This window comes from Haemorhous mexicanus, chromosome 9 (assembly GCF_027477595.1).
Source record: "Haemorhous mexicanus isolate bHaeMex1 chromosome 9, bHaeMex1.pri, whole genome shotgun sequence".
NCBI classification, from domain to species: domain Eukaryota; kingdom Metazoa; phylum Chordata; class Aves; order Passeriformes; family Fringillidae; genus Haemorhous; species Haemorhous mexicanus.
In genome coordinates, this window is record NC_082349.1 from 6,099,071 (window position 1) to 6,126,072 (window position 27,002).

At 38.0% G+C, this 27,002-nt stretch overlaps 1 protein-coding gene across 4 annotated transcripts in view; it reads left to right on the forward strand.

Moving 5' to 3' along the window:
• TUT4 (terminal uridylyl transferase 4) overlaps positions 1-27,002 on the forward strand; it is a 44,209-nt gene that overhangs the window by 12,255 nt on the left and 4,952 nt on the right. For all 4 annotated transcript variants that reach the window (XM_059853815.1, XM_059853814.1, XM_059853816.1 and 1 more), the window contains exons 4-27: positions 1,878-1,994; positions 4,038-4,215; positions 6,355-6,443; positions 7,316-7,367; positions 7,926-7,995; positions 8,927-9,053; positions 9,498-9,617; positions 9,991-10,212; positions 10,364-10,538; positions 11,891-12,633; positions 13,102-13,252; positions 13,811-13,897; positions 15,297-15,400; positions 15,740-15,797; positions 15,892-15,995; positions 16,383-16,472; positions 18,331-18,444; positions 19,564-19,641; positions 20,031-20,208; positions 20,577-20,624; positions 20,712-20,794; positions 22,152-22,267; positions 23,867-24,027; positions 25,001-25,098. In XM_059853815.1, coding sequence (XP_059709798.1) covers positions 1,878-1,994; positions 4,038-4,215; positions 6,355-6,443; positions 7,316-7,367; positions 7,926-7,995; positions 8,927-9,053; positions 9,498-9,617; positions 9,991-10,212; positions 10,364-10,538; positions 11,891-12,633; positions 13,102-13,252; positions 13,811-13,897; positions 15,297-15,400; positions 15,740-15,797; positions 15,892-15,995; positions 16,383-16,472; positions 18,331-18,444; positions 19,564-19,641; positions 20,031-20,208; positions 20,577-20,624; positions 20,712-20,794; positions 22,152-22,267; positions 23,867-24,027; positions 25,001-25,098 — 3,363 coding nt within the window. The remainder of the gene's footprint in view (positions 1-1,877; positions 1,995-4,037; positions 4,216-6,354; positions 6,444-7,315; positions 7,368-7,925; positions 7,996-8,926; positions 9,054-9,497; positions 9,618-9,990; positions 10,213-10,363; positions 10,539-11,890; positions 12,634-13,101; positions 13,253-13,810; positions 13,898-15,296; positions 15,401-15,739; positions 15,798-15,891; positions 15,996-16,382; positions 16,473-18,330; positions 18,445-19,563; positions 19,642-20,030; positions 20,209-20,576; positions 20,625-20,711; positions 20,795-22,151; positions 22,268-23,866; positions 24,028-25,000; positions 25,099-27,002) is intronic.

Below are 27,002 nucleotides of genomic sequence, written 5' to 3' on the forward strand. Positions count from 1 at the left end.
CTTATTTAGCCCTTAAAAGATATTCTTAAGTTTCTCTTTCCTGATGATCCAGAACCTTCCCATTCTCTGAGAGTTCTTTAAAATACAGCTGTCTCTTTTATAGATTAGCTCCTTGAGTATCCAAAGACAAATTTCATGAGACCTGGCTTATTAGGGTGCACCTATCTTACACAAGTAGTAATCTGTAACTTTTCTGTCTTGTTATTTTGAGTTTTTGCCCTTTTCATTGGAGTTAAGCATAATTAGATGATTTTAAAAGTCTTCACAATAAAGGCAAAATAGAATTTATTACGTGATTCAGCCTTCCTGGTTTATTAGCATAATACTGCAGACCAATATTGTAAAGAAACACAAAATTTTTCAGAAATACTTTTACTGCTGATACTCACTTTATTATAAAAAAATGGTAAAATATTTTTTATCTACTTCAGTCATCAGGCATCAAATACTTGAATCTTCCCATGTCTTCAGATGTAACTGTCTGTAGGTTGTTTTCCAAATGGATGTTTAATTTCATCTTACTAGGTACCTGTCTTAGAGAAAATAGAGTTTAAAAAATTGGTAATTAAAGCAATATTTTAAATTTATATTTACTCTGTAGTTGGAGAGTGTCAGACTGGTTTTTTTCCAAAAGCAAAAGGTCAAACTCAGTAAGCGGTAAGTGGAAAAACTTGCCCAAATTTAACAGTGGTTTAGGTCTCCATATAGTAAGTCAAATTTGTTTAACTGATCTGTGATCCACCTCAGTGTCTTAAAATGGTGTTCATTCATTGTTGTGTCACTGTTTAAACATCTGGTGTTTTCAGTATACTTTTTGGGTTTAGTAAATATAGATGTATTGGAATTACGACTTAAAGTAGTTTTTTTCACTCCCCGTTACTGGAAAAGTCTAACAGATCAGGAGAAAAATTAAACTGTTTTTTTTTTTTTTTAAACCCTTTTGTCTCTGCAGTGAGCTTTTCCAAAGGTTTCCCATCTCTGTAGCTGTGATCTGTTATAGCAAGAAGATAAAATTGCAGGATGAGACAGATAAAGTGGAGTATTTGGGAGCAGCCCCTTCTCTTTGCAGAGTCCTTTCTGCTTTCGAGTCCAGTAGGTCTCAGTGGTTTCCTGGCTGAATAAACTCCATGGTATCCCCTCGTGGACCCTGGGAAAACAGGTTCCCTTCTTGCCCATCATCTCTGGACACTGGGCTGCTTCTTGCACACTTGGGGATCTCCCAGGCAGCCACTCTCCATTTGTGTACTCCATCTCTGCCAGGCTCTGTGTACAAAAAGGTGTCTCAAACTCTGAGCATTCCAGAGTATCCATCAGAGTGGAATAGCATCAGCCCTTGCTGGAGGATCCCCCTTGGCTGAGCACAGTGATTGGGAAGTGGCTGTGTTCCCCCAGGCTGCCCGGCCACACCCTTTCTACCAGGGCAGAGCTGCTGCCCTTACTGGTGCAGACAGCACTGTGTGACACAAATGCAGAGCAGGACGTGGCTGAGCTGCTGCCACTTCCTCATCAGGGAAAGGTGGGGAGATGCTGAGGTTTAGCCAGTAATTAAAAGCTTTACCTGACAGAGGAATGGCTTACTGGTCTTTAGGTCAGCCTTAAGAAGCATAAACTCTTCAGCCTTAATCTTACCTCACTAAATTTACTGAGAATTGTAATATTTAAGTCATCTCACTTCCTTCCCTCACTCTCCCCTCTTGTCATACAGGTAAAAATCAATTTTTGCTTGTTTTTTGAAGATTGCTTAATGTTTGCAGAGCACCTTTTCATTAAAAGTGTTACATAATAGTTAAATATAGTTTAATATTAATCAAAGAATTGAGTTTTTCAGGCACTACTGGTAGAAATATTTGTTTTAATCTATGGCAATTTTTCCTCAGCGCTCCCCAGAATACACCAACTGTCAGTATCTATGCAAGCTCTGCTTAGTCCACATTGAAAATATCCAGGGAGCCCACAAGCACATTAAGGAAAAACGTCATAAGAAAAATATAATGGTAAGTTAACAAAATCATGGCTACTTTTTTCTTTCTTATACTCATCTGGTTTTTTATTTTATTTTTGAAATCAATTTTTTTTCTGTTTTGTGGTTTGTTTTCTTTGATCATGTTCATTTAGGTGAAAGTTTGTGTGCTGAGCAGAGATCCACAAATTTCTGTTTACTGTTTAAGAGGAAGGGCTTGATGACTTGTCCAGGCAGAGAGGAAAGGACAGTTTTGGTCATTGCTTCTGAATTAGTGTCTCTGAGCAGTGAGCAGTTCATCATACTTTTAGTAAGAGAATGCAAGGTAACTTAGTTGAGAAATATATATTACACAAAAATATATTCAGTTTTTCTGTTCTCTGAAAATAATGCCATTGGTAGCAAGACCTCCAGGGACTGGAGGTGGGGCTGGGGATGTTGATTTTATGGTTTTTTCTTTTTCTTTGGCTCACTTATGAAGTTTCGAAGAGTTACAGGAGGGAAGGATTCAGTTAATTCATCATCACCCTGGTTTTATTATTGTACTTAATATGAAAAACAGTTCTAAGGCTTGCAAAGAGAAAGAAAGCCAGTTTCCTTCTCAGATACCACAGTGCTATGGTTTGCTCTAAAGAACTGTTACATATAAGAAACCCAATAAAAGGTGCCCAGATTTTCTTGCCAGCCCATTTTTGTAAATGCTGATGAAGAGCTACAGATTACCCAGTATGTTGGATTTTGTAATTTAGGTGGTTAAAATTACTCTTTCTATAACCATTCCCCAAGATTCAGTCAAATTACTTTTGCATGTTTCCATGGATTTCTTGCCATACTTCTGTTTTTCATTAATGCTCTAATTCTAAAACGTGTGCAACTCATCACCTGGAAGATTCCAAATGCCACAAATCCATTAAATCTCAGAAAGTAACATTTTTACATTATGGTCAGTGATCGTTTGTAAAGGATTCTGGTTCTCTCATTGTCTCCTAAATTGCATCATGCTTAAAAAAAATCAGCCAGCCCTATGATTGATCTATAAATTCTTCCTTATCATGCTTTTCATCTGGGCATGAAGATGAGAATTGAGCAATGAGGTTTCTTTAGCACTGAATGGAATTCTGGAGGACAGGGAGTAGTTTCACTTTTTAGCACTTAGCCCAGATAGCTTTCTGTGCAGCATCATAGTGATAGCTGTGTGTCTTAAATGTTACTGCATAAAATGCTCCTGTTTACAGCACTGTGAGATAGATGATAGTCAATAAGCTCAGCAGCAGCTGTGGTTTCCCAACTCAAGAAAAATCCTAATGTGGTGACATAAAAAAAAATCCCATACTACTTTAAAAATGCTCATATTCTTTCTTACACTTAATTTGTTCAGATAAGAACAGAAGGGTTGAGAGATGCAGCCTAGAACTAAAGAAACATTTTCATACTGTACTGTGTTTTCTTAGTACATATTTATTTTATAGTTATGATTTATTTAGTCGTATCTTTCATGTAGTTGATGAATTCGTGGAACAAGAGGTTGTTGTACTTAGTCCCAAATGACTCGATGCATCTGACACGTTCCTGCTGTTGGATGGGTGCACTAAATCCAGTACTTTCTGGGACCAGCTGTTTAAGCAGTAATGGGACTCAACTTATAAAATTTCCTTGGAGCTAGGAATACTTTTTCTGCCTCTGATAACTCTCCTTCAAGTATAATCCACTCTGGAAAAGTCTGTTTGACTTTTCCAGCTCAGTTACTTTTATGATGTAGGAACAATTGCAGCTTTTTATTTTCTTGGTTGAATTCTGCTTCAGAACTGTCAGAAAATGTGGTTCAGGAATGGAATACAGAAGATGCCTATTCCAGTTGCCAGCTGTGAAATGACATTTTCTCTTTTAAACACTGAGCGTGTACTCTCATTCCTGGGATCACAGTATTGTATTTGCCAGTTAGGCCAGGCAGAGTTCCTCCCTTTGGAAGTGTTGGTCAGGACACAAACAGCAACCAGCGTGTTCCAATATAGCAGTAAGAGATAGCCTTTCTTCTTAAAATACCAATTTTTAATTACCTCATCCACCAATTATTCAGGAAAAGCAAGAAGAGAACGAGCTGCGGGCACTCCCGCCACCCTCGTCTGCACAGTTGGCTGCTCTGAGTTTCACTCTCATCGAGGCAGCAAATGAACAGGGCATCTCAGATGAGGACTTCAGAATTCGGCAAGAGATTGTAAATGAGATGGAGAAAATTATTCAACAGCCCTTACCAGGTATTCATAATATTCTCCATTTGCTTTAGGTGAAAACTTTTCGTTATTTTTATATCTATTTTTGATGCCTTCATTAATAGCGAATGAGTGCATTTAGGGTTCAATTTTCTTGATAGTGTACAATATTAATATGTACAGGCTTTTTAATACAGGCTGGCAGTTCATTTTAAAAGAATTAACAAATGCACAAAAAGAGGAAAATATGATTGTGTTTATTTGTCCTTCTTTCAGATGTGTTTATTGATCTTTTTTAAGTGGTGGGATAACATAACAAGAATGATAATATTTGATATTTGCTTCTTTGCATTGATTTTCCCATCAGCTCCTATAGTTAATGCACTGGGAGTTTGTAATCAGATTTTTGGAGCGTCTGTGATGTTGACTTTGTGCTAACAGTGGTTTGGTGTTCAGTGCATCTGAACAGAAGAAAATATTCATCTCATTGCCAAAAAAAAGGTTGAAATTTTAGATTTCTTTTATGTTGGAATCAGGTGTTGTTCTATACAGAAATATATTAGAAATACCTTTTTTTCCCCCCTTTGCTCTATAAAAATACAGCTGTAAGAAAGATTTTGGTATGTGCAGGATGATCAGCTTTAGTTTTAGATGCTCTAGGAAGTATCTGCTTAAACATAAGGTGCTGAATAGAATAAGGGTTTATAGAGTGGAGGTTTGCTAATCTGTTTGCTCTCTAGTATGGGGCTCCTAGTGCAAGCTTCTGTTCTGGCACTCTAGGGAGTTTTCCACTGATAGTGGGAAACATAAGACAAAGCTTTTTCACCTAACATTTTTTATATAAATGCTCAGGAAAACTATTGTTACTTCGTCTGGCTGACTTGTTTGGACTGATGAGCTTCTGTGGAGGTGTAGGAGTAGTGGAAGGGGAGTCTGTAATAGTAAATGACAGTTTGTTATTCTCCTTTTCAAAGCCAGCTATGTTCTGGTGTTTTCCTAAGTTGTAAATTCAGAAAAATTTAATTCATGCACTGTGTAGAAAACATCTGACCTTCTGGCATGATTTTCTCTTGAGCTCACATTAGAACTATGCAAAAATTTTTACTACTGTGATAAGCCATTGGAAGAAATTGCAAATTATTATTATTAACCTTACAGACTTTCATTCTGAGAGGGCTGCTAAGCAGTGAAAATAGGTTTGAGGCTATGGATGTGTAAGATCTATTTTCTCTTTTAAGAGTAGTTTTGTTGATGTTTCTGATGGAATGAGTTTGGTCAGAACACACATAAAGGAAGATGTACAAGAAGAACCCTCTTTGCTGTGAGGGTGGTTGGACACTGGCACAGGTTGCCTGGAGAGGTTTTGGTCTCTCCATCCATGCAGATTTTCAAAACCCAACTGGACACAGTCTGGGCAGCCTGCTCCAGGTGACCCTGCTTGAGCAGGCTGTTGGATTTGGGAAGGATTGAGAACACTCTCATTTGTCAGCTGATTTAAGTATGGGAGACCCTAATTTCTATTACAGGAAAGTTTTCATCTGCAAAAATTTCATCGTGAATTGGGATATTTTTTATGGAATGGGATGGCATTTCTCATATTATTGCTGAGTAGGTCCTTCCTAGTTAGTTTAGGTCTGTTCTGCATCTTTGCATTAACTAAAACAGTGAATGGACACTGTACTCTGAGCCTTGGATTATACTGAAGTTATGTTTAAATACATATTTTCTAAGGCACTGTATGTTGGAACTTGCTGATGGAATCAACAGATTGGTGCCTCATACAGAAGTCTGTGAAGGATCAAAGAATTTTATAATTGGCTAAGAGCTGCAGTGAAATCAAGCTGTAGTTAACAAAAGCTGTTACATAAAATCCTACACTGAGATGGTGACAGTTATTGTTACTTCATATTTAATTTTATATTAAAAATAAACAGAATTATTGCAAAAAATCTTTAAAACAGCTTGGAAAATGTTGGACATTTAGTGGTTACAGTATTTGAATTATTTATTTTCCTGTGATGCTGTGTTATGGAAATGCCTGCTCTTCACAAGAGTGAGAAGGAGGTTCAGTGTTCATTAATCTGGGAGTGCCACTTGTGAGGTGCAGTATCTAAAGCAAGGTATGCATCATCCACTAAGGAAAAATGTATTTACTGTTAAATAATTATGTTTCTCTCTCTCCAGACTGTTCCCTGAGGATGTATGGCTCCTGCTTAACTAGATTTGCTTTTAAGACCAGCGATGTTAACATTGATATCAAATTCCCCCCTAAGGTGTGTAGATATTATCTTGTGTTAACTAAGACTGGTTTTTAAATCAAGCCCATCCACATTTATTCTATTCCATTGCCTTCATCTTCTTTTTGGGGCACATGGTGTTAGAAGAGCACAAAGTTTCTAATCTTTGATTTGATGGCATCTGTGCTGTGGAGGAAACTTTCATTGCTCTTTAGATAACTTTAATTCTTGGGTGTTTTTTTTTTTTTTTGTTTTGTTTGGACAACCTTATGCTAGGCTTTATATAAATTTTTTTTGAGTAAGCGCTGAAGCAGTATGAAAATAAATAAGCTTGGCTTAGGGTGCTTCCATGAGCTCAAGATTCAGACTGTAAACTCTTGTAGGTTTTGATTCCCCCCACACTTTTAAAATTTAGGATGAAAGTGGCATTCTTCAGGTAATGAAATTGTTGGTTCATGTTTAGTGGTATTAGCAGCACATTCTTGATAGCACTCAACTGCTGCACTTGTGTTTCAAAATGATAGTGTGTTTCAAAATGATAACCTTTTAAAACTCCTGGGAAAGTCCTGACATAAAATTCTTTATTGCTGTCCATTTCTAGTAGTATTCATTGACAATGAAATTGTTGAATATATGGCAGGTGCTTTTATTTATCCTGTTAATGCAGAACTAGAACAAAATTGTTCACTAGAGCTGTAGGCTAAAGGAAAACTGGCTGTGAGACTTACTGGCGCCTGTTTTCATGGTGTAGACAGGCACAGTTAACTTTTTCATTAATACTGACAAATTATTTCACTTTTTTTGAGGAACACAGAGTTACTAGTTGTGCAACTCAAGTAGTTTGAAATAAAATGTAAAATGAAATATTAGTCTCAATAATGTGACCTGCTCTAATTTTGTCATTGTAGATGAGTCAACCAGATGTTCTGATCCAGGTGCTTGAGATCTTGAAGAACAGTGGTGAGTTTTAGTTGCATCTCATTTCTATTTAACATTCCATCTGCTGCTTAGTTCTTTTTATGCTTAAATTTTCTGTAAACTTAGAAAAATTGATGGGTTTTTAACCAAAGTATCTGGGTTGTTTTTCTGAATGTGATTTTTGTAAACACCAGTGCTTGTGTGAATGAGAGATAAGAAGCTGCAGCAAGAGAATGCTCCCGTTCAGGTTGCCAGAATTTGGGGCAGTAGTGTCAGATGCCAGAGCAAAAAGTTTTAACTTTTTGTACGATGAATTCTAGGCAGTAAACTCAAAAGCTGCTTTCCACTTGCATATATATATATGAGTGAGAGCTGTTCCAAGACTTCTAAAACTTGTAGCCTCATGGTTCTGTCAGGAACACAGCCTGGCTGTCTCATATTGGTGGTGAGCATCAAAAGTAACCAGAAAATATTGGTACTGCTTAGCTATGCAGCACTTAATTTGAGTTGTTACGTAAATATAATAATTTTAAAGACAGAATTGGGAAACCTGTAAGAACCTTTGAAACAAAGTGTATTTTTTCCTCCTTCATTGCTTAGCTGTCTACTCAGATGTGGAGTCGGATTTCCATGCCAAAGTTCCTGTTGTCTTTTGCAAAGATGTTAAAAGGTATTTGTGACTGAAAAAAGTTTTTAATGAGCTACTATGCTTGTTCATGGTAGGTGCTTGTCTGCACTCCTGACAAGAAGTATTACTGTAGCATTCAGCTAACATTTGTATTGAAAGGGCATTGCTCATACACAGAAATGTAACCTAGGAAGAAAGCTACTTTTGTTTTTGTGCTACACAGAACTTGTTGGGTGTAGGAATCTGGCATTACCTTTTAGTTTACTGGGGGAAAAGTGGAGTGGTTTTCAGTTATTTAAAATTTTTGCCAGCAGTTTTAAGCCAAGGCTTTAAAAACATTTTATAAGATACACATTGCCAGAAAGGACACATCATCTGACAATTTCAGTAAATTCCTAAGAAGTAGCAACCTCCAAAATGAAACATGATTTCTTGACTGGCCAGAGGTATGGACTGAAACTCTGGGGAAGTAAGTGCAACAAGAGTAGGCTTGTGTTTTCCTGTGTTTGTAACAGAATAGAAATAATTGTTCTGAGAAGCTAAAGGAAAGTTTTTAGAGAAGCTGTTTTGTGGGTTTACCTTAATGTAAGTCTTAATGTGCAGCAGGTCTGGAGTATTAATTAATTTATTCGTTTGTTTAAGTGTTTGGAATGTAGACAGTATATTTGGTAATTGAATTGTGCAAGATAACGTAATTAAGTAATGGCAGAACTTAAGAGCAAATCCTTAATGCTGTTTTGTATTTTTCACTGTTGTGAACTTCTGTAAGTTCTAGATGCAGTCAGTAAGCTAATAGTGGAGAAAATGCAATTATATTCTGTAGCTTTTTGTTAAAAAAATCAGGTTCTTACATAGGGAGACACTGATGGATGTTTTTATTTCAGGGGGTGTGATGCCCCACCTCCCCCTGCCCCAAGCACCATCTGTATTACAAAGTGATAACCCTTTATCTGTTCTGCATTTGTGATTGCAGTGGTTTGACATGCAAAGTAAGTGCTAGGAATGACGTGGCTTGCCTTACAACTGACCTGCTGGCTGCACTTGGTAAACTGGAGCCTGTCCTGATTCCCTTGGTTTTGGCTTTCCGCTACTGGGCTAGAGTAAGTTATGTAATTATCCTCAATAGTTCTTTCTAAGCACTGTGTACAGTGTACTGTTTAATGTACTATGGGTGTTTGTAGAAAGGACTTCATGCCACTGCTTCACCCCACCTCCATACGTGAGATGCCACTGTACAATAGCACATTTCAGTGTTGACTGAACTTTGAGATGGCAGCATAAATATGTCCCACAATCACAAAATGTGGTGAAACTGAAAGCAATAACATATGATAAGGTAGTATTCCTTAATGCACTGTATGAATTGCTAGTTTGTATTCTGTCTGTACGTGACATGGCATGACCACTGCAGTTTCTGAGATACAGCATTTTTTATTTCGCTCTAGTATGTTTCTCACATTTCTTTAGTATTTGTCCCTTTGTAATAGATTGTAAACTAAACTTCTGGTGTTACATCAGAAAAATAATTATTTCTTCTCTTACAGCTCTGTCACATTGACTGTCAGGCTGAAGGTGGAATTCCCTCGTATTCCTTTGCCTTAATGGTGATATTTTTTCTTCAACAAAGAAAACCACGTATTTTACCGTCCTATTTGGGCAACTGGGTAAGTGATTTGGTACTATAGTAACGTCATTATTAAATTGTTGGCATTGTTTCTGTCTTCTGCAACCTCATAAAAATGCAGAATTTGATTGCCAAAGAAAATGAAAAATGAAATGCGTTGGTACTTCATGCTCTCGCAGATAATGCTTGATGATTCTGAAGACTTTTTTAAAAGGCACTTGTAGCACTTGTCATCTGTGTTTTGGAGAAAAGGCAATTATTTTCTTCTTCATTTCTCTGAATTTCTGTCTCTGACATCTGTTAATCTTGAGAGGTATGAATATACCACAGTAGTCAGTGTTGCATTTGCTGAAGACTGTTGGTTGTATGTATTATACACAGTCTTGTTTCAGAGTCACTTTAATTGTTGTTAGATTGAAGGCTTTGATTCAAAGAGGCCAGATGACCACCAGCTGAAAGGGGTGGAAGATGAAGAATTTGTAAGGTGGGAGTACAAACCACCCACAAATGGTGCAGCAAAAAACTCTGTTGGAGCAGAAAGCAAAGCTAAAGTTGAACAGCAAAAAGGTGGTGGCAAGAAGGCAACAAGCTCAGAAGTGGACAACCAAAGCAATGCGAAAGAGAAGCATGGAATTGTAAGTCCTGATTTATTTAATTGAAAACTATTTGCTATCTCTTATCCCTGTTTTTTCATTTTTAAACATTGATGTTGGATGGAATCAGGACAAAAAAAAGGGGAATATTAATTTCTTATTGCAGTTGAGTACTTGTGTCTGTGTTTTTCAGTCTCTGTTAGCGTTCAAAACCCCTCACCAAGTTTCACTGGGGCAGCTGTGGTTGGAACTTTTGAAGTTTTACACACTGGAGTTTGCTTTGGAGGAATATGTCATCAGCATACGGGTACAAGAGCTCTTAACCAGAGAGAATAAAAACTGGCCTAAGAGGCGAATAGCCATTGAAGGTAGGCTGATCCCTTCCCACTTCTGTAGTCATCCTGCTTCAGCATCTTTATTTGCTTAACTTGCAACTGTGTTACAAGAATCTGGACAATAAGTCTTTTCAATATATATTTTGTCATCTATTTAGTCTCTTTAAACACAATTTTTCTCTGTCTAAAAGGCAGGGAAAGTCATTGAGTTACAGAGCAATGTGTGGCATTTTGAATTGACCTTAAGAATAGAGAAATTGGGTATTTGAGGAAGGCTAAGAAACCGTGTAAGGTGATATTTTTATAAAAGCATGAATAATGACTTTTGAACACTTTCTAGAGATGTTGCTGAAGTGGCTTATCTGTAACACTTGAGGCGATGGAGAGGACAAAGAATCATACAGACAGAATGAGGTACAGAGGTACATTGAAGGATGAGTCAATAAGGTACAAGAAGAGTGAGAAGGAAAGTAGAACAGTTAAACAAGCAATGAATTCTTGAGGCACAGGTTGAGTAGTGAATGTTGAGATCACTCCTGTGACTTTTAATTTCCTCTCCCAGTTCTTTTCTTCAATCACTTTTAGCTAGAGTGTAGAAAAAGGAAGGAAGTATTTATTCAACATGTGGGATGTAAGATGGCAGGACAAATCATTGAGGAAGAAATGAGAAATAATTTCAAAAAAACAGATTGTATTCTGGTTCTGACACCTGCTGTTATTGGGCTAATTGTGTTGTTGCTTGCTTTGTTTTTTTTTGCTTCTCATTTTTGACTTTTTTCTTTTTTCCAATGTTGAGTTTGTAGCTGATGTTATGAAGTAACAGAATCTCAGTTTGGTACTATCTTCCAGGCAAACTTATAGCAACTATGCAGGAGCTCTTTTTGCTTGGAAAACATGTTTGATCTAGAAATCATTAGGAAGGACTAAGAATGGATCCTGGTGAGATTGGTTCATACAATCCTTACATTCTCAATGTTACTCTTAGGCAAATAAATTTCTTAAGGGAAATGAAAATCCTTCTTCAGTGGAGGAAAAAAGGTTCTGGCTGGCATCTATTTATTTTGCCTTTGTATGTTTATTATAATTTCTAGTTTAGAAATTGGCCATAATATAATGTTGCAATATACCCGTGGTTTTCTTTTTGAGTAACACTGTTTAGCATTGTTTATGATAGTCAGCCATTCATGGCTGCACGTGGGTATGTTTTGTATGGAAGAATTCTGAAAAAACTTGTGGGTCTTTCATTCTCTAAATATATCCACATACAATTCTGGATTATAGTATAAGAATCTCCTTAACTGCTCTGTAATAACTTAGGGATTTCAGCTGCTTTGTGAAATGTGGAAGTTAAAGATTACTAATTAAATTGTTCTTTTTCTTCTCAGATCCTTTTGCACTAAAGAGGAATGTTGCACGAAGTCTAAATAGCCAGATGGTATTTGAGTACATCCTGGAGCGATTTAGGACAGCATATAAATATTTTGCATGCCCACAAAGTAAAGATGGGATTAAATCCAAGCCAGATACCAAGAAAAAAGAAAAAGGGAAAATGAATAATAAGAAATCCACAAGATCTGAAGAGCCTGTAGCAAACTGTTGCCTTCCACAAGGGGAAAATGTTGTAGATAAAGAAGTTACAGGAAGTGGATGTAACATACCAGAGAATGAAGTTGAATGTAATAAAGTGGTAGAAACTGTAGCCAAAACATGTACTTCCCAAAACATGGATCCTTTGCTACTTCCAACATTGGACTCTAGCTATGATGAAGACAAAGAAGAAGCTTTACCCCTTATTTCCAATGAGTGCTGTGAATTAAAGGAAAAATCACCTAAAGAGAGCGATGATTTAGAAATTTCAGTGTGTCTAACTGAGGGTGAGCTCAGCCACCACTGTAACTGCAGTGCACATCAGCCTGATGACACAAATTCCAGTAATGAGTTTTCTGATGCTGAAAGCAGGCAGAGTTTGGTACTGGAGTCGTCTCCGCAGACGAAGTGCACTGGCACCCCAGCTACCTCGGCCAGCTGCAAAGCAGTGCTGGAAACCCAGGATCTCAAAGAGGAAGGCAGACTCTCAACAGAAGAAATGCATTATGTGTTTGATAAGTTTATTTTTACTTCAGGAAAGGTAAGCAGTGCTGCTCATGTATCACTGGGCTGTTACTTTTAAGTCATTAAATCTAAGAGTGGAAGGATGGTGAGATTCCCATAGTGATTGTTTCAGTCTGGGGTATGGGAGGGAGCTCTGGCCTGCGTAGAGAACCTGTTATTCAGGAAACATCACCCTGTGGGACATTTGCATTAAATGGTCTGTTTCCCTCATCTTGAGCTTTTTGATGTCCACACAAAAAATGTGGATTTCTTTCTGGTTATTTGTGGATTATTTCTGCCTTTCCTCTCCTGCCTTCTTGTAGAATTTCCAGGTGCTTCTAGGCACTGTGAGAACTAAATGCAGCTTGTTGAGAGGTGTTCTGCTCTTTGTAGAGGCTCTGTTGTTGTTCATATGTCAAATGTTCTTGGTTGCATGGAAATGTTAGGTCTGCTGAACTGTCCTAAGTGCACAAATAGAATTTTGCTTTTTTTTCTCCCCAAAAAGCCACCAACTATAGTATGCAGCATCTGCAAACGGGATGGACATTCCAAAAATGATTGCCCAGAGGATTTCAAGAAAATTGATCTAAAACCACTACCACCAATGACAGACAGATTTCGAGAAATACTTGATATAGTGTGTAAAAGATGTTTTGGTAAGTTCAAAAAGTGTTTGTGCTCCACTTTATACTATGATCTGTAACGTGGAAGAATGAAAAACTCTAGGGTTAAATTACTTATTTGCAATTATTCACAATTCAGTAGGAAGGAGCTCTTCCAGGTGCCCTAAGCTACAAATGGATCAATATTTTGATTTTCAGATAATCCGTGGCTGATTGTGATATCCATGGTAATAACTATTAACAGATTTAAGAAACTGATGTTATATGGGATTTTTCACCAGGTTTGTAAAAAGCTACCAGATTTCCCAAGAATCAGGCTCTGGGCAAAATTAAATTCTATGGCATCTTTTGAGTGTGCTGTTGTGGGTTAACTTTGGCTGGATGCCAGGTGCCCACCAAGACACTTTGTGGTTGAAAAACTGGATGTTTTGAAATAAAATCTGGAAGACTCTAATGATATAAAAAGAAAACCACAGATTTAAGCAAAGCAAGCACAACAAAAAAACCCCATCCAATCTTTTAATTAGCTGAAAAAGATTCTTGAGGTGCTGAATGTCATGTCTGACTGTGTTTTAATTTATTTTTACTTAGATGAATTATCCCCTCCTTTATCTGAACAACAAAACAGAGAACAAATACTGGCAAGTTTGGAGAGATTTATTCGAAAAGAGTATAATGGTATGTACCTGTAGGTAGTGATTCTTGAGAATGCTTTCTTCAGTCATGTTGTCCAGAGCATAAAGATGTGTTTTATCTCATTTTATTTTCCTTGCTTGAAGCAGGGGCTTCCTTTTCCTTCCATTTGTAAAGCTGTCTTGCAGACTTCGCCATTGAACATCCCTTCATGCTATTCCATGGAAACGTCCCTAGAGTGGAGGAAGAGCTGCCAGAGTAGTAATGCAATAATGCAAGCACAGGACTGCTCCAGTCAGGCCAAGAAGGAAGTTTGGTTGAGCTTAGTGTTTGCTTTGGTCGTGGGCCAAAGACTTTTGTTGCCTAGTCACCAGTGCTTGAGTATCTTAGAAATCCTAATGAGTCCTAATCCTTCACATCCCTTACATAAAACAGCCAAAAATGTCTTACTACAGGGATGGAAGTCAAGGCACAAAGATGCCAAGGGATTTTTTTTTTAATAGGGGGTGTAAAACAGTGCTAGAGCCAGGTACCAAACCCAGGTCTCCTGAATTCCAGTCCATGGAAGGCCATTCTGCTGTAGCTGACTTGTGATCAAGGAATTGGGAATTCTATACACTTGTTGTGCCTCCACTTACTGGCAGCAGCTGAGGATTGAGACCTTCACGAAGCCTTGAAAGACTTAAGGGTTCCAATTCTATTAAAGTTTAGGGAAAAAAGCTGTGAATAAGTGTTAGATCTATTTTCTTAGCATTAATTTCAGTTGAACAGATCAATGTATTCTTTGCAGTTAGGAAAGAATTTGTTTTAACAACATAATTTTGCCATCCAAGAATGGAAATACGTAGTAATATCGTGTTTCAGACAAAAATGTAAACTAAGCAATTGGGAAAGAATGTTCCATAAAGTATTGTAATCTTACTGCTTGTGTCTTCTTGAAGAATATGTTATAATTACAAAAACTCATTGACCAAATTTACCTAGTCATTGGAGAAATATGCGACCTAGATAAACTCTGAATGGAACCAGAAATATTTCTTTAGCTACCCTAGGAGTAGCTCTGTCTTATCTGTGGGGTAAAGCTGTACTGGTGACTGGGTTTGCACATTATTTTGATTTATTAAAAGCAGGAAAATGCAGTTGCATACCACAAAACATTGCACCACATTTAGAGATGCCATTTAATGATTATAGTAACTGTACTTCAGTCATAAAAAATACATAAAATAAGTCTTTATCCTGCCTTGCTTTCTGTAAATAACTTCTTAAGTGTTGTGCTTCCTCCTTTATCAGAGCTGAAGTCTTTGAAGTGACAGTGTAAGCTCTCTCTTTAGGCTCATTTTTATGGGCACCTGCACATTGCAGTTAAGCAATATTTAATACTAAGGACTTACCATTCAACTGTAAAAGAATTTGCCTTTTTCTTGTCTATTCTTTTGATCAGACAAAGCTAGGCTTTGCTTATTTGGCTCCTCAAAGAATGGGTTTGGATTTCGGGACAGTGATCTAGATATCTGCATGACATTGGAAGGTCATGAAAACGCAGAGGTAAGAGTTTTGAAATTGATAAAATCTGTTATTTTACATTCCAAGATTCTTTTAGGTTTTTTAAGGAAAGGTAGGATGTGCTAGTTGCACATTGGCTTGTTGCACTCTGCACAATTGAAGCAAGATCCAGCCTATTTTACTTTTAATGCCTTATAGGCACACAGTGTACTATAGATATCCACAAAGAGCATATGAGTTTGTGTAAATTCATGTGCTGGCTTAATGCTTGCCCTTTTGTACATAGACTTTTCCTCTATGAAATATATGTGATAGTAAATGTGCTTGTTGGAGTAGGATCTATGTTTTAACATCTGAAGCTGTGATCTCTGTTTTTCCTAGAAATTAAACTGTAAAGAAATAATAGAAGGTTTGGCAAAAGTTCTTAAGAAGCATCCAGGTAGGTGCTTTAAATTATTATTTGTTTTGCAGTTAGATTTTCTATAAATGTTGTTAATGAAAATGTTTTATGTACTAAAGTGTTGCTTCCCCAGGTTTGAGGAACATCTTGCCTATAACAACAGCCAAAGTGCCTATAGTAAAGTTTGAACACAGGCGGAGCGGCTTGGAAGGAGATATCAGTTTGTACAATACACTGGTGAGCACCTGCTTGTGTCCTTCTGTGTGCAAAAAAAGTTTTTTAATTCTTTCTATCGTACCAAATAACTGTTTGAGGGAATAATTTTGAAAGCAGAATGAAAGTGCTTTTCTGTGTTTGTGTTTTCTTCTATATTATTTAAATTCAATGGCCCACACCCTCAGCCCAACCCAGGTAGCTGTGTATGACCTGATGGCAGAGCAGGGTGCAGCACAGGAAGTCTTGTTTTGGGAATACTTCTGAAAAGCCAATACATCCAGCATGGCTTGTGTGCCATCATGAATAATACAGCTCATTCCAGCTTTCACCTGACACTGTGAAATTGCACAATTTTTACATAATTGGCTCACCCCTGACACCAGTTTAATTTGTTTTCCGTTTTTCCAGGCACAGCATAACACAAGGATGCTGGCTACCTACGCAGCTATTGATCCTAGGGTGCAATATCTGGGCTACACAATGAAAGTTTTTGCAAAGGTAATATGAAAAGAAGGTACTTATTTCTACAATACAGTGTTTTCTGCTGCAGCCACTGAGTTTGCCTTTTGCCAATACCAGCTGGAATGGAGACAGTAGAATGCTGTTGATATGAAGTAGACTGTCTTAAGCTTACTGTGCTCCATCAGACTGTGTGTGTTAAAATCAAATCCCGGTACCTTATTGTTGGAAGATTTCTGTGTAAGAGAAAGCTGCTGAGAAGAGAACTTTCCTTTTTTTCTTCAATTTAAATCCAGCTTCAATTATAACAAACAAAAACCTCACCCAAACCCCAAGCAAAACTGGAAAAATTGGTAACTGTAAGAGGTAGGAGTATGTGGATGTGCATGGGCTTCCCAAGTTTTCATATCTGGGACCAGCCCAGAGATTACTGCTACTTTCTTCTTGGCACACTTGCCTAGTTTGATTTAGTATAAAAGTCAGGAATAGGTAGGTATGGGGTCTCAATGTGCCTAGGACATACACTTGGCTTTAAGAGTTTGGAAATGTCTGTTCTCCTGCATCTTTTGTTGTGATATTCTATCAACATTTTATATTGTACAGCCTTTGGGAATTGAAACGTGGCATTTTGTTCAAGCTGCAGTATTAAATACAGCATTTCCAAAGAAAGCTTAGTGGAACTGGGGCAAATAAAAAATGGCTTATAGAGATGGTGAATCATGCTACCAGATGTTCATGTAATAAAATACATCAAGATGAATAAAATAACTTTGTGCCAGAATGAAATGGACACGTTCATTATACTGTTACTGAGACTAGCAATGTTTTGGTTTTTTTTTGATGTGGTCACAGTAGTGCACAATAATGCCATGTCTCTTCTGTGTCCAGATTAAAAATGCCTTGTATTGATAATAATGAATCTTACATTTTTTTGGTAGCATTGCATTCTGTTGCATGTTCTAAAAATACTACTGCAATGATGAAATATACAAGTTGAGGGATATACACTCCTGAATGTAAATGTATGGAAGTGACTCCGTAGCTATATAAATACTCTGTTTTTAAGCAAAATGCCTCCTCCTCTGTTTGCATTGGCAGAAAACCCAGGAACAGCTGTCACTGCTGCTGCTAATGTGAAAGTAATTTATGAAACCCTGGTTTTTCCAGCCCTAGGAGGTTAAAAATGCCTTGTTTGATATGACACGGACTCAAAACACAGGATAGCTTAGAAGCAGGTGCTGTGGAAAGGTTATACTGTAATGAGATACTGAAGCATAGGAAGGCAATTCACTGATCAGAGTCACAGAAAGGCTTGGGTTGGAAGGGACCTTGAGCTCATCTGGCTCCAACTCCCTGACTTGGTCAGGGGTGTTTGTTTTGCACTGTGTTGTGCAGGCTGCACCATGCTTTAATTAGCTATGTGTATGTTTGCTAGCAAGATGCCAAGTGTGGCCTGCACTGCCAGTACAGCATGGAAATACTTGCTCTTAATGAATTATTTTTTTAAAAGAGGAGGGGGAACCAAAATAATAAGGAATCATAGGAACAGCTCTTGCAGCATGAGTTAAGGAAAATTAAATTTTATGGTACTGAAAGCTGGGATTTATGTTTTGGGAGTTTAGATTTGGGGTTTTTTTTTCAGTTTGGCACTTTTTAAAAGTATTTTGGCTATGAAAAGCTTTTCCGTTTTTATGTTAGACAAATTATGCTATGGATTTGCCAGATGGCAGTTGACTCTTGGGTGTATTTATTTTTCAGGCTTCATAAAACGATTTTTAATTATGAGGTGAATATATTTGCTGTTACTTATGGGGTTTCTGTTTGCTCTCTGACATAGCTGTTAGTCTTGAACAAAAAAATGTTTATTCAGCATTTTGTTTAAAATGTATTTTTTCAGCGCTGCGATATTGGTGATGCATCCCGTGGTAGTCTGTCTTCGTATGCCTATATTCTTATGGTTTTGTACTTTCTACAGCAGAGAAATCCACCAGTTATTCCAGTTCTTCAGGAGGTAGGTTCAGAAAATGAGGTTATGAAAATAGATGCACTTTTTCTTCAAGCCAAATATGAGAAGTCTGGGATTTTAGGATCAGAGGGGATAAATGAAATATGGGGCCCTTCTAATCAGCAGGTTCTTAACTCCCTCTTGGTTTTAGTTGATAAAACTGACCAAGAAAATTAGATCAAACCTGGGAGTCTGTTGTGCCTAAGTTCTGCTATTACATTTACTTTGGGATTTTGGTCTTATGATGATATTTATATGCTGAACAGGATAGAAAAAAATTGGCAGGTGGTATGGAGAGAAGGGAATTGTAATTATGAGACTGCACCAGATGCTCTTGAAATGTGAGACCAGTTCTTCAACCAGTTATTGTCAGAAGCATTATTTATTGCTCAACACTTTATCTGTAAGCGAGGAAGTTTATTTTATTATTTGATGAGGGGAAAATAAGATAATTGATGCTTTGGTGCAGCTTTAAAGAAATATTTCATATATGAGAGGAAACTCTATTAAGAAAATAGTGTTCTGCACCCCCATTGTATGGGTGGGGAGAATATAATTATTCAGCTATCTGCCTCTTCCTGGATACACTCTGAAACTCCCAAACATGTCTGAAAATTATCCCTTTCTGCCTCTTTTGGTTTCTTTGTGCAAGAGGGAAATTGGCTTAAGCATTGCAGTTGAGACTCAGAGACTTTCTTGCTGATACTTTATTATCTGATACTTTAGTAGTGGTTGGGGGTTTTTATTTTACTGCTACCCCGAGAGTGCATTTAAATAACAGTGGAATTTCCTCTTGGCTGTGCTAAAGTCAAAATGTAATAGAAATCATATAAAGTCTCCTTAGAGAATCTGTGGGCAAGAGAGATGTTGGAATCTTGACAAGGTAATTCAGTCATGTTTTCTTAGTTGCAAAGAACAAGTAAAAATTAAACATCCAAATATTTTGAGAGGTACAGCAACAATGCAGAAAGTCTTTCAAACTTACTACCAATGGGAAATTCTGTCTGTATAATAAGTAATTGTCAAAGTATTTATATTTTTATATGATTTTCTTACCAAAAGTACTGTAAGTATTTTACAGCGACTTTGAATTAGAGCAGTAACTATCACTCTCTGTTCTGGCAGATATTTGATGGCAAACAGATCCCACAAAGAATGGTGGATGGATGGAATGCTTTTTTCTTTGATGACATGGAAGAATTGGTAATATTCTAAATCCAGAAGAGTAACTAAAATTTAAACCTTGCTTTTTAGGAGAAGTAATAATTTTTTAACAGTGTAATATATAAAAGATTAATTTTATTAATTAATTAAACTTCCATATCCATAGTGTTGCAACTTCCCAACTGAGTCCTGTTTTGCTAAAAGGAGTTTCTACTTTTTCTTCGTTTATTTTTAGTAATTTCTAAATAACATAAATCAGGAAAAATACTTTTTGTTCTTAAAAATAGTCCAGGTTTAGTCTTAACTGTAGTGATTTAACCTTACTTTAACTCAAAGAAACCCTTCATAGTAGACAAACTTGTAATTAGAGGGGTGTTTGAGGAGAAGCAGTAACTGTAGCTGAATAAATTGTCTTCCCCTGCATGCAGAAGAAGCGTTTGCCTTCTCTTGGGAAGAACACTGAATCTCTTGGGGAGCTCTGGCTGGGGCTGCTGCGCTTCTACACGGAGGAGTTTGACTTCAAGGAATACGTGATCAGCATCCGGCAGAAGAAGCTGTTAACCACCTTTGAGAAGCAGTGGACCTCCAAGTGTATTGCCATTGAAGGTACTCCTCTGCTGAATTGAGTCTCCATTCTTGAGGAGTAGCAAACTCTGTTGCTTGAGAGGCTGTTGTCTTTGCACAGGATCTTTATGTGAGGAAACCACAGTCAGTGCTTCAAAATGAAGCGTTGTTTGCAAGTCCTGCAGCTCACAAGTTGATGAGACTCATAACTTTTAGTACATGTCAGTAAATTGTTCTTCTTACTGTTATTATTTTTGACTGACATAACAATCTTAAAACTCTCAGCATTGCTTTGCTATAATCTGCTCCGTGAATGCATTTAAAATGGAATTCTCTGCATTAAAATAAAAAACTGTGTCACAGCAAATTTTTTCCAACTCTGATTTTTTTTTCCTCCCTTCTTTGTGCAGATCCTTTTGACTTGAATCATAATCTGGGTGCTGGAGTCTCTAGGAAAAGTAAGTTATTAATGTCTGCTAATGATGAATGTTCACTGAGTTGTGCCTTTTCTGTTGTTTTCCAATAACTTTGTCTTTCTCCAATAGTGACCAATTTCATAATGAAGGCATTTATCAATGGGAGAAAGTTGTTTGGTACCCCATTCTACCCAGCTGTTGGAAGAGAAGCTGTAAGTTCTCAGAGTTTTTAGCATGTTTTTTCATTTTCTTTGTCCACTGAATTGATGCATATCTCTTGTATGTGTTTATCCATTTGGTATGCACAATATGTGTAATTATACCTTGTCTGCATGAAATTTATAGCTTAGTATTTAGCTCCTGGCATATAAAATAAAGTAGTTGGATGGGCAATGGGTATTACTGGCTGGTTTGGGGAAAGTAAGCTTAATTTATGTTTTGTTTTTTATAAAACCTCCCACTGTATGATGTTAAAGTGTTGCAGAAAACTGCAAATCTGGCTGTAAAACCCAGAAACAGCTCTGGGAACCTTACTGGCTCTTCATGTAGCTAAATAAAACAGATCCAAGAGATGTTCCATTCTCTTTAGTTTTCCACTTGGTGGAGATAGTAAGGAATGCTGCTTAAAAAGGAAAAGGATGTGATTGATTTTTTTAACAAGTTGACCTTTAAAATTTGTATAGTGAGTCAGGGTTATGTGTTCATGCAATATCATTCTGGAGAAAGTGCTGCTCTGTGGTAGAGGGTCCAGTCATTGATGTGTAGAGACAACTTTTTTTTTTTTTTAATATGAGCAAATAAAATACTGTAATTAGTATTTTAAAGACCAACTTAGAAAGGGATTTTCTAGAACAGTTGAGAGAACTGTTCTCCCAGTGGCTTTTAACAGAACTTGAGTTTCTAAAGGATTTTCAAAATCTTTTGAAAGCTTTTAATTCCCTTCATCCTTCCCTACCTTCTCTTTTCCATTTACTTGCTTTATCTGTGGGGTTTTTTCTCAGTTTGTACATCAGTTTCAGTACTTTCACAATATTTGTTGCTCAGAGGCTGTAAACTGGGTCTTTGTGCTGACACACATCAGAACTGCAGCTGTTCTGAGCAAATTCCAGGGGAGGGGAGTGATACAGGTCAGCCTGCAGATGCTCCATCTGTTTCCCACCTGAGCTGTGTTCTGTCTAAAGGGATGTAATCGTGTCATCTGGGAAGGGACATTGGCTGCTTTGCAAAGCACACAAGCAGTGACTCAGATACCAAAATAGATCATATGCAAAAAAATTGTGCTCTGAAGAGCCTCTGGGGAGGTGAAAGGTGGGCAGCAGGCTGGAGCCTGGGTAAGCTGTTCTGCGAATTCAACCTCTGTACCTAAGGCAAATAGCCCTTTTTAGCCCAAACTGCTCCATAGCTCTGAAACAGCTGCCATTATCTAGGGGAAGAAAAGGACCAGGTATAAGCTCAGAAGTAGTAACATTCAGAGAGCAGTAAGAGATGAAGGCTGACAGTTTGACTTTCATTCCTCAGTCTTGTAAGTGAATGGTTTATATATTTTATCTGTCTGATGTGTTTTGATAGGAATACTTTTTTGACTCAAAAGTGTTGACAGATGGGGAATTGGCGCCCAATGACAGATGTTGTCGTGTCTGTGGAAAAATTGGTCACTACATGAAAGACTGTCCAAAAAGGAGGAGGTAAGTAATACACAAAGCTATTGTGAAATCTTGGAGATTAAATAATGAGGGATTTGGATATTTGAAATTTAGTGGCAATGAAAAATTGCTAAATTGCAGAGAAAATCAAAGCTTCATGTCTGATCCTCAACTTCCCATCTTATTTTTTCTGTTTTTAAAACAGTTTCTGATCAGCTCTTTAAATCTGAAGTGTTTATGGAAGCACACAGAGTAATATTAGCACTCTTAGTGTATTAATATGTAGTTAACTCAAAACTTAGATCACTAAAATAACTTTTTTTTGTAGTGTAACCATTCAGATGGAGAGCATAATACCTGGCTGCAAAATTTATCATGTATTAAAATAGATTTCCTGTAGTGATCATGTTCAGAGGACAGTGTTGAATTTGAATTGTTCTGTAGAACTGATAATGTACATCTGCAAGGCAGATTGAAGTTCACTTAGTAAACTCCAGGATTAGTTAAAATGTACATAGTTGAGCTGCATTTCTGTAACATCATATTAGTGCCATGATGTTACAGAATCACCATATCACTTGGTGATCTCGCACTTGTACATTGGTTTCACTTAGGAATTTTGGGTCCAGGACTCCTGCAAAAGGAGTCCCTGGTACATCCAGGTCAATGTTTCCAAAGAGAGTTTTGTAGGAATTGACAGAAAATGTGCACTCCTCACTTTTTAGAGCTTTGGCTATTTAATGCCCCACTCAGCCTAAGTTGTCTGGCTCCTCCTAAAACCTGTTGAAGTCCTTAGAATGCAAATTAATCTGGGCTCTTTCATGTGCTCCTTATGTTCAGTTGTGTGCTCCATAATTCTTCAAAGGATTCTTGGTCTCTTTCTGCTACTAGATCTTTATTTACAGCCTTTTGTTCAGTCAGCTGAGTTCAAGATACATGAAAGTGCACTGGAACCCTGTGGTCACAGGTGGACTTTCTTTCAGATGTTCTCTGTAGTACAAGCACATGGAATTCTATAACCTCTTTCCCTATATTTGCCTCAGGAAAAGTTGTGATCTGCTCTTCACACAAACTGCTACTACAACACAGACACACAGAATCTCTCTCAGATTGTATATACAGCTCACATAATAATATTATTATTTAACAGTCCTACTTCTTGTCTTTGCTCCTGATCACTAGTTCTGCTGTTTTAGAACTGAGTGTTTCAAAGAGCCTCAGTGCTTTGTGGCATATCCTGTCTGTGCTCAGACAGTGGCAGAGAAATGTGCCCTATCCAGTGAGGGGGAGATTGGATGAAGGAGGTGCAGCTCACTTGTTTTGGGTATAGTCTGTCTCAGTGGGATTTCTGCATAGGACTGCTCCCCAGCTACCTGGCAGGCTAAGCCTGCTTAACTGCAGGCATAGTTCTGCCCTAATGCAGTCAGACAGCTTTTGGACAAGCCTGGGGACCTTCTAACTTCATTAAGTGTATGCAGGCTGTTAACCAGCCCAGAATCTGAAAGTGTTTTTTGGGATTCCTGAGGTATTTGTATTCTGCTACAGCTCTTGGTTATGTAACTGTTCCCAGTACAACAGCTCTACAGAGATTATGTGTTTGTGTGTGGTTTTGTGATATTGCTAATAAAAATTACTGTTCAGGTTGAAGAAAAAGGAGAATGAGAAAGATGATGAAAAAGAGGTGAAAGAAGATGACAGAGAAACAAGAGAGAAAAGGTGTTTCATCTGTGGGGATGTGGGTCATGTTAGGAGAGATTGTCCTGAATTCAAACAAACCCGTCAGAGAAATAATAGTGTACCAGGTAAGTTAGTTTATATGTTAGGATAATTTGAATCTTTTCTGTTGGTTTCTGTACTGACTTGATAATTATCTTCAAAGAATAATCCTGCAAATAATGTTTCAGTCACTGAAAATACAGCTTTTAGTCTGTGTTGCTTTTCTGCCAGGGGAGTAATGTCTCCTGAAGTACAGTCTTTGCGTGGATGGTAAAAATGCACTCAGCAGTAAAATACAGTGTACTTCAGAGAAATGCATTATTTGTCTTCCACTCACAATTGGTGCATTTCAAAGTAGCAATAGTAATAATAGTAACAATAGTAATAATAATAATAATAATTGAATGCATTTCCTCTTCCAAATGTTTCTCAAATGTTAGCTAACCCTCCATCATCTGTGAGAGGTAAGTAAATGTCTTTTCAGCAAAAATCAGCACTCTTTCAGTAACACTTCAAAAAAATCATACAGACGAATTAAGCTAAATCCAGCTTTCAAATTACTGATAGTACTTAGAGAAGATTAATTGCAAACTCTTTTAAATTAGGCCCTTGGGTGGCTGTGATAGTTGAAAAAGTAGAAGAAGCATTCATAAGTGAACTTCAGAAGAACCATGCTTCTGTGTTCTGTTATCCTTTAGTCTTTTTTTTAGTTTACTTTCTTTGCCCAGAAGTTTCTGCTGTCACTTTTGCTATTTAAAATGCCACTGCTTACAGCAGTAATATGGAAACCTATATAGAGTAGAGCTCCAGCCTGATAGCAAGGTGAGCCTTGTTGCTGCTAGACTTTGTTTTACTCACAAATAGACTTTGTGTTTAGCTCCTATACCTATTAAAGTTGTCTGCTGCCAGTAGAGGGAAAAGTTTCCACTTAAAGGAGAGGAGAGGTGAAAGTGATTTACCTCCTCTATGTCACATGAGAGTTAAGGTATTGCTGACTCCCAGTTTGCTCATTATTCTGTCACCCTGTGGGTTTTATTAACACTTGTGTTCCTTGATCAGGCACGCAGCTGGTCCGGAGCATGGTGAATTCCCAGCTGGTGGCTGTGGGCCAGCAGCAGGTGGAGCGACCCCTGCGCACCAGGCAGTCATCAGAATGTGTAAGTCCTGGGAGGGGGACTGCAGGGAGCAAAGCTGTAGCAAACCAGCCATGCTGGGAACAGGTTTGCATGGCTTTTCTCAACAGCCATGGACTTGGTAATGACAGCGTTGCACTGTGCCAGTTAGTGGAGCTTTGATTTATGGTGTATGGTGTCTTGGGGAGCATTTATGGTTTTTCGGTGTGGAAACTTCATAGTCAAGTTTGAGATGAGATACCTTGTGATTTTGAAAGGGCAGATTTAGCTAGGATGCCTTTCAAATTCTCATTATTCTGGCAGTGTCCTGGAGTTACATAGGGAGATAAAGCATAGCTCATTGTTAACATGCTGGAGACTTAGGTTAGTGACAACCATGACTTTTTGTGGTTTGAGAGATCTGTCTTAAGGGACTGTCATGTACAGACACAGCACACAGACACATTGAGTCATACTTCAATGAAAAGTCTGCCAGAGCACACTAGAAGCTCAAGCAGAACAATAGGGAAATTTTTGACAGTTTTGTGCTAGAATTTTTTCAAGTCACCATAGAGCTACATAAAATATGTTTAATCTTCTGAGTGGAGATCGGGAGCAGAGGGTATTTGTGCAAATACAACTGCTGGCATTTAATATTTTTGGAGCAGACAGTACAGCAGAAATTAATTTATTTTAAGCTGTTAGTCTGAGAAGTATGTGCCTACTAATGAAGCTGGCAAGTAAGTAAATAGAGTAATCAAGGCTGCTGATCACTAATGCTCTATGTTCAGTTTGCTACTTTGCTAACTGATCAGCAAGCATTTATTGGAATACTGGCTCCAGTGATGGAGATTTTATGACTTACAGTGTGCTCTGCTACAGAGGGACTGATACAGCCCTAATCCAAGTGAAGGGCTGAAAATGCCACAAGAGTGTATTTTTTAGGAGCCTTATATTTCTGCTTGAGGAATTGAAGCTGGATGTGTGGGTGCACTCAGAGGCAGACACATCATGTGCTCATTCTTGTGTCACCTGGATGTCATGGACTCTGTGTGTTGCATGGTTGTCATTTGGCCAGGATTTCTTGGTGAATATGTTCTGTCCAGGAATTGGTGGAGAAGAATGGGAAGGGGGAATATTGGTGGAGTAAGAGGGAGAAAGTGGGAAGCAGATCAAGAGGCTGGAGTGCATTATGCCTCCTGTCCTGCTGCTGGCATATTCAGTGCATGCTTGTGGTGGGTTAATATTTGCAGGAATGTTTGAATACATGTGCTTTATTTTTATAACATTCAAAGTGTTAAATTAAGATTTAATCATCTTTCAAATCCCAGGTTTTACCTTCTCTTCCTGGTTTGATAGAAAGGTATAGGAGGTACTCATACAGGCACAGTTGGAATAGCAGCAGGGAGCAATCCCAGCTTCTGGGCTCCAACTTTTACCCAGGCACAGACACACAGCATGCTGCTGGAGGGGGTGCTGTGGCATGGGCAGTCCTGCAGACACCTCTGGTTATTGGAGACAAGTGACTGTCAGTTTAAATGGACAGGTGAGCAGTCAGGGATAGTGACAAGCTGGAGAGACCTTTAACTCCATGTGTTCAACAGCAGCTCAACAGTTGGAGCTTGGCTGGCTGCTCTAGTCTGTGGAGAGAGGAGTCAGTCTCAGGGGGAAAATGAGATCTGAGATTCAGGTTCTCTCTGGTTGAGGTATCTGTCTCATTTGAATGTCTCTGGAGACACTTATTCCATCAGCATCTTGTCTCAGTGCTTAAAACCAGACTGGGGAACCCAGATACTGGCATTAAGTGTTGGCACATGAACTGAGTAACTCTTTTCCCAACCACTCCATTTCTTGAAGTGCTTCTCTGTTCAGTTGCAATTCCAAACAGATAAAATGGCCTCATGCCTGCTTCTGTTGCTGGTGAAAGGGAAAGCTTTGTAAGAGCTCTG